Source organism: Muscardinus avellanarius (genome assembly GCF_963383645.1).
Source record: "Muscardinus avellanarius genome assembly, chromosome: 2".
NCBI lineage: Eukaryota > Metazoa > Chordata > Mammalia > Rodentia > Gliridae > Muscardinus > Muscardinus avellanarius.
In genome coordinates this window covers 141,425,453-141,440,565 of record NC_137787.1, presented here as the reverse complement: position 1 = coordinate 141,440,565, position 15,113 = coordinate 141,425,453, and the positions used below count along the sequence as shown (strand labels likewise).

The following is a 15,113-nucleotide window of genomic DNA, read 5'->3' as shown; positions in this document are numbered from 1 at the left end:
CAAAAAAATACATAAAAAATCAGAAATAATAGAAGATCAAAAAAAGATCATGTTAGTTTTAAGTGTTGGAAAATAAAATTAAAGTTTTATACCTAGCTAATTAAGGGTTTTTTTTTTTTTTTTTTTTAATGGTACTAAGGATGGAACCCAGGGGCTTTCTACTTCCAGGCTACAGTTCCAGACCTATTTTATATTTTATTTGGAAACAGTACCTCCGGGCTATACTCCCGGACCTTTTTTTTATATTTTATTTGGAAGCAGGGTCTCACTAGGTTGCTGAAAGCCTCACTAAGTAGCTGAGGCTGGCTTCGAACCTTTGTGATCCTCCTGTCTCAGCCTCCCAAGCGCGGGGATTACAAGCGTGTGCCACCATGCATGGTTATTTTTTGTTTTTGAAGCAGGGTCTTTGTAGGATCCTGAGAGTCTTGCTATATTGCTTACCCTGTCCTTGAGCCTGGATTCTTCTTTTATCAACTCCCCAAGTAGTTGGGATTATAGGCATTCACTACCATGCCCATTTTTTTTATTATTATATTTTATTGGCCCAACATAGGTGTACAGATACATGTTTCTGATCATTAAATTATCAAATCAAAAAATACAAAGAAATATTGGAGCATTGAATGAATAATTTAGCATGCTAATGTTCCTTTTAAAGTAATTTTATTGGTACATTATAGTCTTACATCATAGTATAGTTCTTAGTGGTAGTGACATACAAGATGCATGCTTATAATCCCAGTATTTGGGAGGCTGAAACAGGAGGATCTCATTTGAGGCCAGCTTCAGCTACTTAATGAGGCACTCTGCAACTTATGAGATCCTGTTTCAAAATAAAGAATAAAAAATAGGGCTGAGGATGTAGCTCAGAGGTAGAATGGCCCTGGGTTCCATTCCCAGTGCTGGAAAAAATTTAAAAAACACTATATTTAACAAAAACTAGCAAATTGTAGTCTAGTAAGTCTAGTGTGGTGAACTTTTTAAAACATTGAACAATAAAATGTGCTCTGTTAGTACATATGTGTGTGTGTGTAAGAGTTTAAAGGATGACACATCATTATCTCTTGTGAGTTTAGTTTTATTGTATATGTGTTTTAAATTATATATTTAAGAAAAGTAAGGACTACACAAAACAATGACAGCTAATTCTGAGTGGAAGAAATATGGACGAAGAAATGTGGATGTTTGTTATATTGTTTGTGTTTTTTGTATATTTTTTAACCTTTTAAAACACAATCATGAACAAAGTAACTGCATTTTTACATCTGTAAACAGAATCCAAATTAATGAATTTGTTGATTTTTTTTTTTTCTTTTCATTGCAAACAGCAACCACCGCTCTAGTATGCATTACATGTATATATAGAAAATACAGAAGAAACTGCTAGAGGAAAAGTCTGAAAAGTCACTTGTTCAGCCAAGGAGAATAAGATCCAGAGATTTTAACCAGCTCACCCATAGTCACATATAGCAAGGACACCCAGGTTCCATAGGGTATGAGTTCCAGTCAAGTTAAATAATCATCTGAATAGTTAGAGGGGAAAGAAAATGCATACTTGGTTTTATGATTGCAAGTGTGTGCCAATGGTATGAGAAAAAGATTTAGTAGCCAGGTACCCAGTATCTAGTTCTTCAATCTGCTTTCATGTTACTGGAGTGAGGACATCTGCAAAATTATGCTTTTGTGAATCTGATGCATGTAAGTTTATTGTAGACGAGCAGGAATGGCAGAGTATTCATAAAAAAACCTACTGAATAAGAAATGAAAGAAATTCATTCCAAAAATAAAGGAAATCCATGTAGTCAAGTATTTATTTCATGAGCAGATAAAATTATGGTGCAGTTTATAATTATTTATAAATGTTTGATAGATGTCTTTCAAAGAGGCCCATTCTGTTTAGAGAAGTCTTTCAGTGGTCCATGAGCCAAACAGCTGTTCTAAGTACAATTATATCTTTTATTATATCATTTGCACTTGTATCAAGACAGTCTCTTAACTTGATGCTTTTTTATTCTGACTTCTTCATCCATTGCCTTCCTTTTAGAACAAAATGTGCATGTCTTCAACTGACAGCAAGGAATGCCAAAACTTGTCCCTTGTCAAGTAACACAATAACCACTGGATATAAGTATAAAAGACTACAGAGACAAATACCTACTGGGTAAGATACCTTGAGGATTTGTTGCAGGGTGTTTATATCTGTGAAGGTGGGTACTTTTTTTTATTGTGGTCTACAGTCTTAAGAATGCTGTTTATATTTTTCTAATACCTAACAAAAATCTAAATTACTGAGGAATAATAACAACAACAAAAAAAAACACCCTGTATAGTGTTCTTGGAAATAAAAGCCAAAGACACATTTATCATGCAGGGTATTCTCACTCATCTGTTTCAAGTCTGACTCTTATTCCTCTAGGTAGGATTAGCCTACGTTGGGTACCTATTTTCCTCTTAACCAATATATTAAGCACAGCTCATCTGAGAAATAAGCATTTCAACCCTTTAAGGCTGATATTAATATATAACACCCTTAAAGTAATAAGAGAATTTTTCCTCCTAGATATTTCTTTTCCAGATATTTTTAGAACTAAAACTTACTGCCGGGCGTGGTGGCGCATGCTTGTAATCCCCGCGCTTGGGAGGCAGAGACAGGAGGATCGCGCAGGTTCGAAGCTAGCCACACTGGCTTAAGAGACGCTGTTTAAAAAAAAAAATGGTCTGGGAGTGTAGCCCGGAGGTAGAAGGGCTTCCAGGAACCCCAGTACCACCAAAAAAAAAAAAAAAAAACTTACTATATATCGGACATTTGTGTCAAGCACTTAATATTAATATTAACTCACTTATCTTCACGAAACAGCCCTATGAGATAGGGACTGTTGTATTATACCCATTTTAAAGTGGAGGAAAATGCAGCTAGTAAGTGCAGAGGGTATGATGGGAACCCAGGTCGTCTGGCACAAAGAACTTTGATACGTAGTCTGCTTCTCTCGGTGCCAGTGAAGTAGCAGTATAAACTTTTGCTTTTGGGGTGTCTTTTTTATTTTCTCTTTTACATATTTAAATTGACAGCATTTACGAATGCAGCTTGTTGTGCAAGTGTAACCGACAAATGTGTCAAAATCGAGTTGTCCAACACGGTCCTCAAGTGAGGCTACAGGTGTTCAAAACCGAGAAGAAGGGCTGGGGGGTACGCTGCCTAGATGACATTGACAGAGGGACGTTTGTTTGCATTTATTCAGGTAAAGCAAAGGTTTATTCTTCTTCTCTAGTGGGATCTACATTTCTTTTTTTTTTTTTTTAATGCGGTACTGGGGATTGAATTCTACCTCTGAGCTATACCTTCAGCCCTAGGTTTTAGCCTCTACTTTGAAACAGAGTCTCACTAAGTTACAAAAGGTCTCACTAAGTAGCTGAGGCTGGCCTTGAACCTGCAGTCCTTGTGTCTCAGCCTCCCAAGTACTGGGATTACAAGCATGTACCACCATACCCAACTAGGATCTATATTTCTGAATACACATTTTCTTAGTTGGGGCTCAGAGTCGGGAAGCAGAACAGCCCATTCATCTGAAATTGCAGCTAAACTTTATGTAGGGCAAGAAAAAGCTCACAGTTATCAGATTTCAGGGTCGTCGTCACTTTGGATTTCTGCTGCACACCACTTATATACACTTATACTACCCAGCCTGCCTAGACATTTGTCTGTCATATTTCTAAGAATAACTCTTGAATGGTAGCTGCCTATAAAATGCCAAATGATGTTTAGGAATATCACTGGCTTTATCTGCATCAATAGAAGATGCACCTGAGGATGTCTCTGGTCTAGTAAGGGTAGGTGAAAATATCCAACTGCTAATTCCATCCTGGTAACTACCATTTTGTGTGCCTTGAAAGAAAATGCATAAATTTAACCAGGCATGGTGGTATACACTTATAATCCCAGTACTTGGGAGGATGAGACAGGAGGATTGCAGATTTGCAGCCAGCCTCAGCTACTTAGTGAGGCCCTCCGTAACTTAGTGAGACCCTGTTTCAAAATTAAGAATAAAGGGCTGGGTTTGGTGGTGCACGCTTGTAATTGCACTACTTGGGAGACTGAGACAGGAGGATCGCAGGTTCCCAGACAGCCTCAGCTACTTAGGCCCTCTGCAACTTGGTAAGACCTTCTTTCAAAATAAAGAATAAAAAATAGGGCTGGGGGTATAGCTCAGAGGTAGAATGCCTCTGAGTCCCATCCCCAGTACTGGGAGAAAAAAAACAACGAAATCTTTTGTCTTTTTTTTTTTTTTTTTTTTTAATATATCTTACAACATTTTTTCTAGGACAGGTTGGTGTGTTAGCAACACAGAGTTCTTTAAGTATGGAGTTGAAATAGCAATGTCCAAGCTAGGTGTGGTGGTGCACGCCTGTAATACCAATACTGGGGGAGCTGAGGCAGGAGGATCACAGGCTCAAGCCTGAGGAAGTAGTGAAACTTTCATCAATTTAGTGAGACCTTGTTTAAAAAATAAAAATAAAGTAGGGCTGTGGGTGTAGCTCGAAGGTAGAATGCCCCTGGGTTGTATCCCCAACGCCCCCCCCCCCAACACACACACACACACTAAATAAATAAGTTCATTTGTTATTAGCAATTATATTATCTTTTGTCTTGTTCAGTCTCTTACTTTGGTCTTTTAGGAAGATTACTAAACAGAGCTAACTCTGAGAAGCCTAATGCTATTGATGAAAATGGAAAAGAAGAGAACACTATGAAAAATACATTTTCAAGAAAAAGGAAAATAGAAGTTGCATGTTCAGATTGTGAACTTGAAGTTATTCCATTAGAACTGGAAACACACCCTACAAGTACTGGAACTGAGGAATATCCACCTAAGCTTAGTAATGGTCCAAAAGAGCCCACTATGTGAGTAAGAGCTTAAGAACCCAATTATGGATCAAGGAGTTTCTTTCTCCTTCCTCTTTCAAACCACTTGAATTTAAAAATCTAGTCAACATTTGCTCAGTGTCCCATTTCTGAAGTTTTACCTTGGATGACATGACTTGAATCAGGTTCTTTATGTTGTTATGAGTTTTGCTTTTCTTTTTGTTTCATATCACCATCTCTTACAAAGCTTTGTAACATATCTCAATAATTATTGACTTTTTCAAATAATTATATTTTCTTCAGCTAAGGGATAGGCTTAGATGTTTTTATGATTTCTAAATAATACATATTTATGTAGTATTAATATATTTCAAGGTCCAATGAAGGGAGTTTTTAAGTGATAAACAAAATTACTTTTTTTTCCTTTTCAGAGAAGTGAACCATAACAACATTTCAAGAACTCAGTATCATTCAGTTATTAAAAGTCCTAAGGTCAAGACAGCTATTTCTCAACACAATGGGAAAAAGATGGTAAAAACTGCAAAATGTAGATGGGGTTTTTCTAAAAACATTATTTCTTTACCTTTTTTCCCTTTACTTAGTTCAAAATACTTACATTACTTAATAGTATGTAGGCTTTCTCTTACTGGTTTGGAATGGGTATTCTGAAGAAATCTCAGGACATGTTTTAGTCAATATTGTCTGGGCTTTGGCATGTTTCCTGCTTAGATATATGAGGAGCGTGTTGGTCATGAACTCCACTGAAACTGAGAGCTCTCTGGATCTGAGAATGTGTGGGAGAAGCTAGTGGTCAAGAGTTAATAGTGGAGCTGGGGATGTGGCTCTGTGACAGTGTGCTTGCCTAGCATGTGTGAGGGCAGCCTGGGATTGATCCACAGCACCACAGACACACAGGTTAATAGTGATACAGGAGAAAAGTGATGGGGAATTTAGGTTAAGGAGAAGAAGGTTTTGAGATCTAGAAGAAAGATATGCAAATTTATAAAAGAATAATCCAGAAAGCATTATTTTTACATGGTATTCTCTGGGGTATACTGTTCAGTCTGAGCTGAGAAGACTAGTCAGAGACTGAAACTTGGAAGCATAGAAATATAAAAGAAAACTACTAGAGCACACATAAGGTAGCTTACAGTAGGGCTTGTTGGTGAGAAATAAAAATCCTGCTCTACATGTTATGCATATATCTGCTCCTGCCTAGTGGCAATATAGTAGATAACTTCCTCAGTATCATATAGCTTGTAAAAGATTGTGTCATAGTCAGACTGTGTTTAGCCTCCAGCTGTGCTACTTGCTGGCTAGATAACAGCTTCACTAGGGCATTTCTTTCATCTGTAAAATAGGATTAAATGAGGTAAACCTTAGAAGAAATCTTGCTTAACACAGTGCTTGGCGCTCACCTTCAATAAATATTGGCAGATCTTGTTGCTGAGAACTTGAAGAAAAGAATGATGGTCAACATTTATGGAGCATTTAGCTGGGTGCTGAGCATTGTGCTAGGCATATACCCCTCTTTTAAAGTTAATGTTACCACTTAAGGTGACTGCAGTGTCTACAATGCATAAAAACAGGCAGCTTCTTTAAGCTTTTCTTTGAAATAGAAACTAGCCAGTTTTTTATCCTTGCACAATTTACAACTAAAGTCAAATTTATAATCTTATATCAATACTCTCTCAATACTGAGATTGATTTGATTTTAGATATACAGACAGATGTATGGGATTTTAATGCCCAAAGAATGCTGTGACAATCCTTATAGCTTTGGCTTAATAAAATGCCTATAGCGGGGCATGGTCGTGCTCGGTTGTAATCCTAGTAGTTGAGAGGCTGAGACAGGTGGATTTCAAGTAGTTGAAAGTGGTATTCAGGTTCAAAGACAGCCTCAGCAAGTAGTGAGACTCATGAACCTAGTGAGACCCTGTTTCAAAATAATAAATGGGCTAGAGGTGTAGCTCGGGGATAGAATACCCCCGGGCTTAATCCCAGTGCCACAAAATATTTTTAAAAAAAAAAAAGAATGCCAATAAGTAGAACACAGTTAAGGAGGGATACAGATTGGCTTTTTTTTTTTTTTTTTTTTTTTTTTTTTTTTGGTGGTACTGGGGTTCCTGGAAGCCCTTCTACCTCCGGGCTACACTCTCAGACCTATTTTTACATTTTTATTCGGAAACAGGGTCTCCTAAGCCAGTGCGCGCAGCTGGCTTCGAACCTGTGCGATCCTCCTGTCTCTGCCTCCCAAGCATGGGGATTACAAGCGTGCGCCACCACGCCGGGCTCAGATTGGCTTCTTTTAAAGACTCTTCCTGATATCATGGGTGATCTTTTCAAAATTAATCTAGTAGAAATAGCCTATGAAGATAGATACCGAGAGAGGCCTAACTGCTGATTACTTTTTCCTGACCTAGGAAGTAAGGATATCTTTCTTATTTTCTTTTAAGGAATTTGTTTCCTTGGAGTCTGTCACCTCCGGAGATAATGATAGTTTTAAACCAGCCTGGGAACACCTGAACTCTACAGCCAGGGGAACACAAAGTAGGCTCTCTTTCCCTTTGCAATTGCCCGTCTCATCTGCCTTTGTCTCTCTCTTGCTCAGTACCTGTAGCTCATTTTCTCAGATTTCATAACAAATATGCTGCGTCTATCACAAAAGTTACAACTTATTTGGATAAGAGATTGGCAAACAATGATTTGTGGTCCAAATACTTATTTCTACTGGGGACTGATCCCAGAGCCACTTTTAAATTTTTTCTTTCTAAACAGGGTCCTACTAGGTGGCTGAGAGTCTTACTCAGTTGCTAAGGCTGATCTTGAACTTACAATCTCCCTGTCTCAGCCTCTCAAGTACTGAAATTACAGGTGTGCACCACTGTGCCCAACTGCCTTTTTAAATAGTTGGAAAAAATCAGATGAATATGTCATGGCACTTGAAAATTATATGAAATTACAATTTCAGTGTCCATAAGTAAAATTTTATTGAGTACACCCACAGTTGTTCATTTACATATTATTTCTACTTTAACGCTACACCCGCAAAGTTTAATAGTCAAAAGTGATCATAGTCTACAGGTATTATCTATGGAGGCATTGTCCAAAGCAGCTACTTTCTAACTCTTTCTTTTAGACGCTTAAAAATAAAGCCACTTTTAGCAAAAGCTAAAGTGCTGTGCCCCCAGTGCTTATCTTTAAGAGTTACCAGTTATCTGCCATAGAATATTATAAGTTGACAAACCTAGATTTTTGGTACTTTGCATTTCAGTGGCTCCCTCAGCATTGAGATGTTGCTGAGAGATGCCTCTTTTTAAAGAACTCACCCACCTTGCTGCCCCTTCTCCCATTAAGCCTTTTTGTCTCTGTAAGCTGGAATCTCTACCTACTATTAAAGGATAAAGATTGGATGAGGCATGGCAATCCCTTGTAGAAAAGTTCTATCAAGAAAGGGCATTTTTATGTATCAAATGTGAGCCATAATGAATACTGTTGCTACTTTTGATTCTTTTGCCATTTTCATTGACTTCTACAATGCACATAGTGGGCAATCTAAATATCACTTACATAACTATTATTGCTTACCAGTACTGATTAAAATATGAGTGCTGTAAGAACAGTAACCATGACAGTAGTAACTAAATCAAGAACCTTCATTTTAAAGAAGTATAATTTCCTTTTAACCGATTTTTTAAATTGACATTAAAATATATATATATATATATATATATATATATATATATACTTATGGGATATAGTGTAATGTTCAATACATGTATACAATGTATAATAATAGATTAGGGTAATTGGTATATCTGTCACCATATATATAAATATATAGACATGTGTATTTTTTATTTCTTTGTGTTTGGAATATTTAAAATTCTCTTTACTAGCTATTTTAAAATATACAAGCGGGGTGTGGTGGTGCACACTTATAAACCCAGTGCTTGGGAGGCTGAGACAGGAGGATCACACAGGTTTGAAGCCAGCCTCAGCTACTGAGTGAGGCTCTCAGCAACTTAGTGAGACCCTGTTTCCAAACAAAGTATAAAATAGGTCTGGTAATATAGCCAGTAGGTAGAAAAGCCTCTGGCCCCCCCCCCCAGTACCACAAAAATAAAATAAAATGTACAATTAATTATTTCAACCACAGTTATCCTACCATGCTGTGTAGAACATTAGAAGTTATTCTTCTATCCATCTGCAGCCTCATACTTATTAACCATTCTCTACTCTGCTCACCTTTACACGCTTCCCAGACTGATAAAACTGTTCTACTGTCAGCTTCTGTGACATCAACTTTTTAACTGAAATTTCTTTGTGCCACTGAGTTTATCTAATTTTGAAATCTCATTGTTTACAGAAGTGTAATTATTGGATGGTCATCCATTTACACCCCGGACATTAGTACGTAGAAATCCCTAGCAGTACATCACTGTGCTCTTGGGACTTGCAAGGTGACTCTGACAGTCTCTTCTCTGGCCTTTCACTGGCATCACAAATGCCTGAATACCTACCAAACCCCCACTCTGTCATACCTGAATATACTTGAAAGCAAATTCCGAGAAGCAAGTCAGTTTGTTAGGATTAGAGATTAAAAACAGTAATGAAGAAGCAACATGTGGATTCATAAAGAGCCATTGCTATGTAGTAGAAAGAAGGCAGGCGTTAGGAGCCAAAGATATTTGGATTTGTTACTTCGGTTCTTATTATTAAGAGTCAGGCAAATTTGTTTACTCCACTTAGAGTCAAAAGTTTCATTTGTAAAATTAAAAATTACTTACTTTAATATGTTGTAAAGATTAGGATGATCAAAGCATCTAGCATCCAATTAGTACTGCTAATCTAGTACTATTGCTCAGCCAAGTCTATTTCCTGACAATTCCTTCTCAACAATGTCTACTAGAGGACTCAAGTTCAAACTACACTGAAGATTCTGAAGATAATCAGCTGACGGAATCAGATGTGATAGATGTAACTAAATATAGAGAAGAAACTCCACCAGGGGGCAGATGTAACCAAGCAACCACATTGGATAATGAAAATGTTAAAAAAGGGTCTGAAGTTCAAATCAAAAAGCACCAAGAGGAAAATTCTCCAGCATGTCAAAAACAGCAGGTCTTTAATGATAGAAAGTTGCTACTTGAAACCAAGAATACTTCATCTGATTCTTTAAGAACTTCAGATAAAGGGAATGTGTTTTTATTGGATGCCAGAAGAGAAGGAAATGTGGGTCGCTTCCTTAATGTAAGTATAAGGACTGAGGTTCATATTGCTAAACAACTATTTTTTTCTATGCTTCTTTCATAAATAATGAGGAAAATATGATTAACAGATTCTGAAGCCAGACTGTCTGGGTTAGAATTCCAGTCCTCCACTTGTATGCCTGTGGCATGTTACTTAACTTCTTGAGACCTTGTTTCCTACATCTATAATGTGAGGATAATAATAGCTATCTATAGGATCAAACGAGTTAATATAAAGTACTTAAAACCTCCTACCTTTGCTTATAAAGCTATGAGAAGTGGTGTGTGAGCTGGGCGTGGTGGCGCATGCTTGTAATCCCAGCATTCAGGAGGCTGAGACAGCAGGATCGTGGTTCATGGACAGCCTCGGCTACTCAGTGAGGCTCTCTGCAACTTAATGAGACCCTGTTTCAAAATAAAGAATAAAAAATAGGGCAAGGGGTATAGCTCAGAGGTCAAATGCCCCTGGGTTCCATCCTCAGACTTGCAAAAAAAAAAAAAAAAAATGGTGTGTGAGAAAATATGTCAAAAGGTTTTCAAGCTCACCTGACCAGGTTGAAACAAATATAGACTAGAAGTGGTCACGAAATTAAATGATAGCCAGCATATCCCCTGAATATTGTGGAGATTTAATCTCTTCAATGTGTTAAGATGACAGCTGGTGGTCAAACAATACTGGAGTGATGGTAATACAAAGAGTATGATCAAGTTAGGAACCTTGGAATGAGGATAATTAATGGCTGTGTTCTGAAGAAAACCAACTGTTTACATGTCTTTTCTCTAAAGGTCCTGTTTTTGAATAGGCTATAAAAGTTGGGTTGTATAGATATTCTTCACATTACATTTTGTGTGAAAACTTTGGGTTTTTTTTTTAATTATATGTTTAAGCCATATCTTGAGAAGTACTGTGCCACCATTTACCTGTCCCCACTCTTTATAGTAACTGTGTGTGTGTGGTGGGGAGAGATGCTGGGGATTGAACCCAGGGACATTGTATTTCTGAGCTACACCCCCAGCCTTATTTTATTTTTACTTTGAAACTGGGTCTCATCCAGGTGTGTTGACACATGCTTGTAATCCCAATACCAATATATCAATATCAGTACAGGGTTTTTCTGAATGGGTTCTTGCTATTAACAGAACTGTCATGAGCTGTGGTATTTTATATATAAGCATAAACATAAAACTAAAGTACAAGGTCTCAAACTTTATATCTAACCTTTATGTTTTGTTTTGTTTATTAACAGCATAGTTGCTGCCCAAATCTCCTGGTACAGAATGTTTTTGTAGAAACACATGACAGAGATTTTCCATTGGTGGCATTCTTCACTAACAGGTTTGCAATAGATTTTGCTGGGATGATTTAATCCTGAAATTATGGCTTTAAAAATGACAATGAAAACTATAAAAAAGATCTGGCTGGGCATGGCAGTGCACACTTGTGATCCCAGCATTCAAGAGGTGGAGACCGGAGGATCGCTGTTCGCAGACAGCCTCAGCTACTTAGCTAGGCCCTTTCCAACTCAGTGAGACTCTGTTTCAAAAATAAAAAGACTAGGAGTGCTTCAGAGGTACAACGCCCCTGGCTTCCATCCCTGATACCACACACACACAAAAAAAGATGTCAACTGTAGCCCCAAGTGTCTAGTATCCTAGAATATTCCTATTCTTACTCTCATTTAATTTTTTTCCTCTTTTTTTTTTTTTTTTTTTTTTTTTTTTTTTTTTTTTTTTGGTGGTACTGGGGTTTCTGGAAGCCCTTCTACCTCTGGGCTATACTCCCAGACCTACTTTTTTATACTTTTTATTATTTTATTTATTTATTTATTTTTATTGGTGCACTGTATTCATACATCATAATGGGATAAAAAAAACTTTTGTAGACATACATGCACACATCGCCGAATTAGCCCCTACCTGATCCCCACCTCATTCCCTCCCCATCCCTCCTTCCCATGCTTGGCTTAGTGATTGATATCTAGTATTATAGCCATTTATCCAACATTAACAGTGATAATCTCACATAACAGTTTCATTTGTCTGGTACCAAGCTTTTGATGACTTAAAGATAACACTTCAATATTTCTTTTTGCTTTCTTTCCTTTTTTTTTTTTTTAGGTGAAACTATTATACATTTATTTATTTATTTTTTAGAAAAAATCTATCCTGATATGGAATATGGACTCTAGATACCCAAAACGATCTCAAAAAAGAACAAAGCTAGATGTATATTTTCTGATTTCAAACCATATAAAGTTACAATAATTGAAACAGTGTAATACTGTTATAAAGGCAGATATATAAACCATTGGAGTTAAACAAAAGCCTAGAGATGCATTCTTCCATATATTGTCAAGTTATTTTTGACATGGTTTCCATGAATATTTGGTGGAGGAGTTAATAATTTTTTAACTAAATATTGTTGAAAAATAATAATTACATGAAAAAGAATAAAATTGGACCCTTACCTAACACCATATACAAATATTAACTCAAAATAGATAAAGACCTAATTATAAATCTTAGACTATAAACTTTTAGAAGAAAATCTGGGTCCTTAAACCTCACAACATTGAAATTGGCAGTGATTTCTTGGATATGATTTCAATGGCACAGGTAGCAGAAGGGTAAACAAACTCCCTAAAAAATAAAACAATATTGTATATCCAAAGACAATGTAAACAGAGTTACAAGTTACTGATACAATGGGATAAAATATTTCCAAATGCTATATCTGAAGGTATATTAATATTCCAACTAGAAATCCTAAAAATTAGCAACAATAAAAGCAAACAATACAATTTAGAAATAGGTAAAGGACTAAAATAAATAATGAATCTCCAAAGATAACCAATCTTAGTTGATTGTTGGATGGAAAATCTTGTTTCTCTGGTTCTGGTGTGTGTTACCTAATTCTTCTTTGTAGTTAATCTCTTTGAGTATTTTCTCTAGCTCTGGTTTTGAAGACATAAATTCCTTCAGTTTCTGTTTGTCATGGAAGCTTCTTATTTCCCCATCTAATTTGATAGAAAGTTTTGCTGGGTAGGAAATTTTTGGCTGGAAGTTGTTTTCTTTCAGAGTTTGGAATATGTTACTCCAAGCCCTTCTGGCTCTCATGACTTGGTTTGGGAAGTCTGGAGTGATTCTCATTGGTTTGCCTCTGAATGTCACTTGGCCCTTTGTTTTTGTTGCCCTTAAGATTCTCTGCTTGGCTTCCACATTGGTCATTTTGACAATTATGTGGCGTGGGGATCCTCTTCTCTGATCCTGTCTAAAGGGGGTTCTATAAGTTTCCTGTACCTGTGTATCGACCTCTTGCTCTATGTTTGGAAAATTTTCTGCTATTACTTCCTTGAAGAGATTGTTGATCCCTTTGGTTTCACCTTCTTTTCCCTCTTCTATTCCAGTTATTCTTAGGTTAGCTCTCTTAAGATGGGCCCATATTTCTTCAATGTCAGATTCCTGCTGTCGGATTTTTTTTTTCTAAATTAGAAACTATGTGTTCATTTTTGGAGTGATCATCTTCTAAGAGCCAGATTCTGTTCTCCATGTGGTCTAATCGGTTGTACTTTGAATTGAGTACTTACTTCATTAATTGCATCCTTTATCTCTTTTTGGCTCTCTTTGAATTCTTTTCGAAACACCTCTATTATTTCTACAGTTATTTTCCTGATTTGATCTTCTAGAAATCTCTGAATTTCTGTTTTATCGGGTTCTGATGTTGTGGGGTTGTGGGCATTCATTGCTCCATTATTATTCCTCTTTCCCATGATTTTGGAAGTTTGTGCCTTCTCTGGGTTCTTCCCTGGGTCACTACGACTTCACTTAGGGTGCTCTGGATCTCGAGTCTGTGGTATCTCAGTCCCCACTACTCCTTTACTAGGTTGTATGGCAGAGTCTCAGACCCAGGGAGTCAATCAAGGCCACTTTAGACCATGGGGGGGTTGCCAGGTTGCACGTTCTCCTATGGTGTGATATCTCTGCCACCGCCACTCCCCCACTGGGTCAAGTCCCAGGGAGTACAGTACTGGGATTTCTCCTCTGGGGCCCGCAATTTAACTCACTGTTGTTGAGTGCGCTGATGGAGCTGTAGTGTACTCGGTGAATTCGCTGCTGCTGCCGCCGGTGACAATATGGCACCGCTGTCACGCCCTTTGCCGTGATGCTGGCATATTTCTTCTCTGGTTTTTTGCTCCGCTCTGAGTCCCTGCAGGGTGTGCTGAGCCCAGCCCCTGGGAGCTTTAGACACTCCCTGAGCCAAAAAATCTGCCGAATTCCTCCCGGCTGTTCCGCAGCGGCTCACCTCAGCTCACTGTCTGCCACTCCTCTCTGGAGCCTGGTGGACTGTTGAGTTCATTGGTTTGGTGCTGTCCGGTGAACTCACTGCTGCCGCCGGCAGTAAAGCGCTGCTGCCAGGTCCTCGGCTGTGAGGCCAGTGTATCTCCTCTGTGGCTCTGAGCTCCGTTCTGAGTCCCCCTCCTCTTTGGGACCTGATGCTACAAGGGAAGATGGTGTCCGCCGCTCCACGCCACGGCTCCGGCTGCAGCACTGCAGTCTGGTTTCTTTCTGGTGTCTCTTTTTTCCAGCCCTCTTTTTCTCTGTCCCTTGTAATTACCTTTTTTGCTTCTCTGCTGATGGTGTTTTCTAGCTATGAAAGGCGCTGATTTTGTGGTAATAGAGATTGCTTGTTAGTGGGGCTCGTAAGCCCCAGTTTTCTCCGTCACCATCTTCCCGGAAGTCTTTTTTTTTTAGGTACTGGAGATGGAACCCAGGGGCATTCTACCTCTGAAACAAAGATACACACTCTTCAATTTATGATGAAAATAGTCTGTGCTTGAGTTATGGACCAGAAAGGGGGAAGTTCATTTTCACCCTCTAATGGGACAATGGTTTGAATGAAACATCTTACCTCATTTGGAGTAGCATCATCGACTAGTTTTTTATTCCTCAATCCCCCGATTTGTTGGCGGGTGAGGCCTACTTTTTATTTTGGAAACAGG

At 38.0% G+C, this 15,113-nt stretch overlaps 1 protein-coding gene across 2 annotated transcripts in view; it reads left to right on the top strand.

The window, feature by feature from the left end:
* The window catches only part of SETDB2 (SET domain bifurcated histone lysine methyltransferase 2), a gene marked incomplete at both ends in the record, with an annotated part of 38,064 nt that overhangs the window by 22,055 nt on the left and 896 nt on the right, over positions 1-15,113 (top strand). Inside the window, 7 exons of one of the 2 annotated variants that reach the window (XM_080689079.1) lie at positions 2,045-2,161; positions 3,070-3,239; positions 4,675-4,900; positions 5,293-5,392; positions 7,318-7,411; positions 9,774-10,114; positions 11,361-11,449. In XM_080689079.1, coding sequence (XP_080545205.1) covers positions 2,045-2,161; positions 3,070-3,239; positions 4,675-4,900; positions 5,293-5,392; positions 7,318-7,411; positions 9,774-10,114; positions 11,361-11,449 — 1,137 coding nt within the window. The remainder of the gene's footprint in view (positions 1-2,044; positions 2,162-3,069; positions 3,240-4,674; positions 4,901-5,292; positions 5,393-7,317; positions 7,412-9,773; positions 10,115-11,360; positions 11,450-15,113) is intronic. The other variant, XM_080689080.1, reaches the window with a different exon arrangement.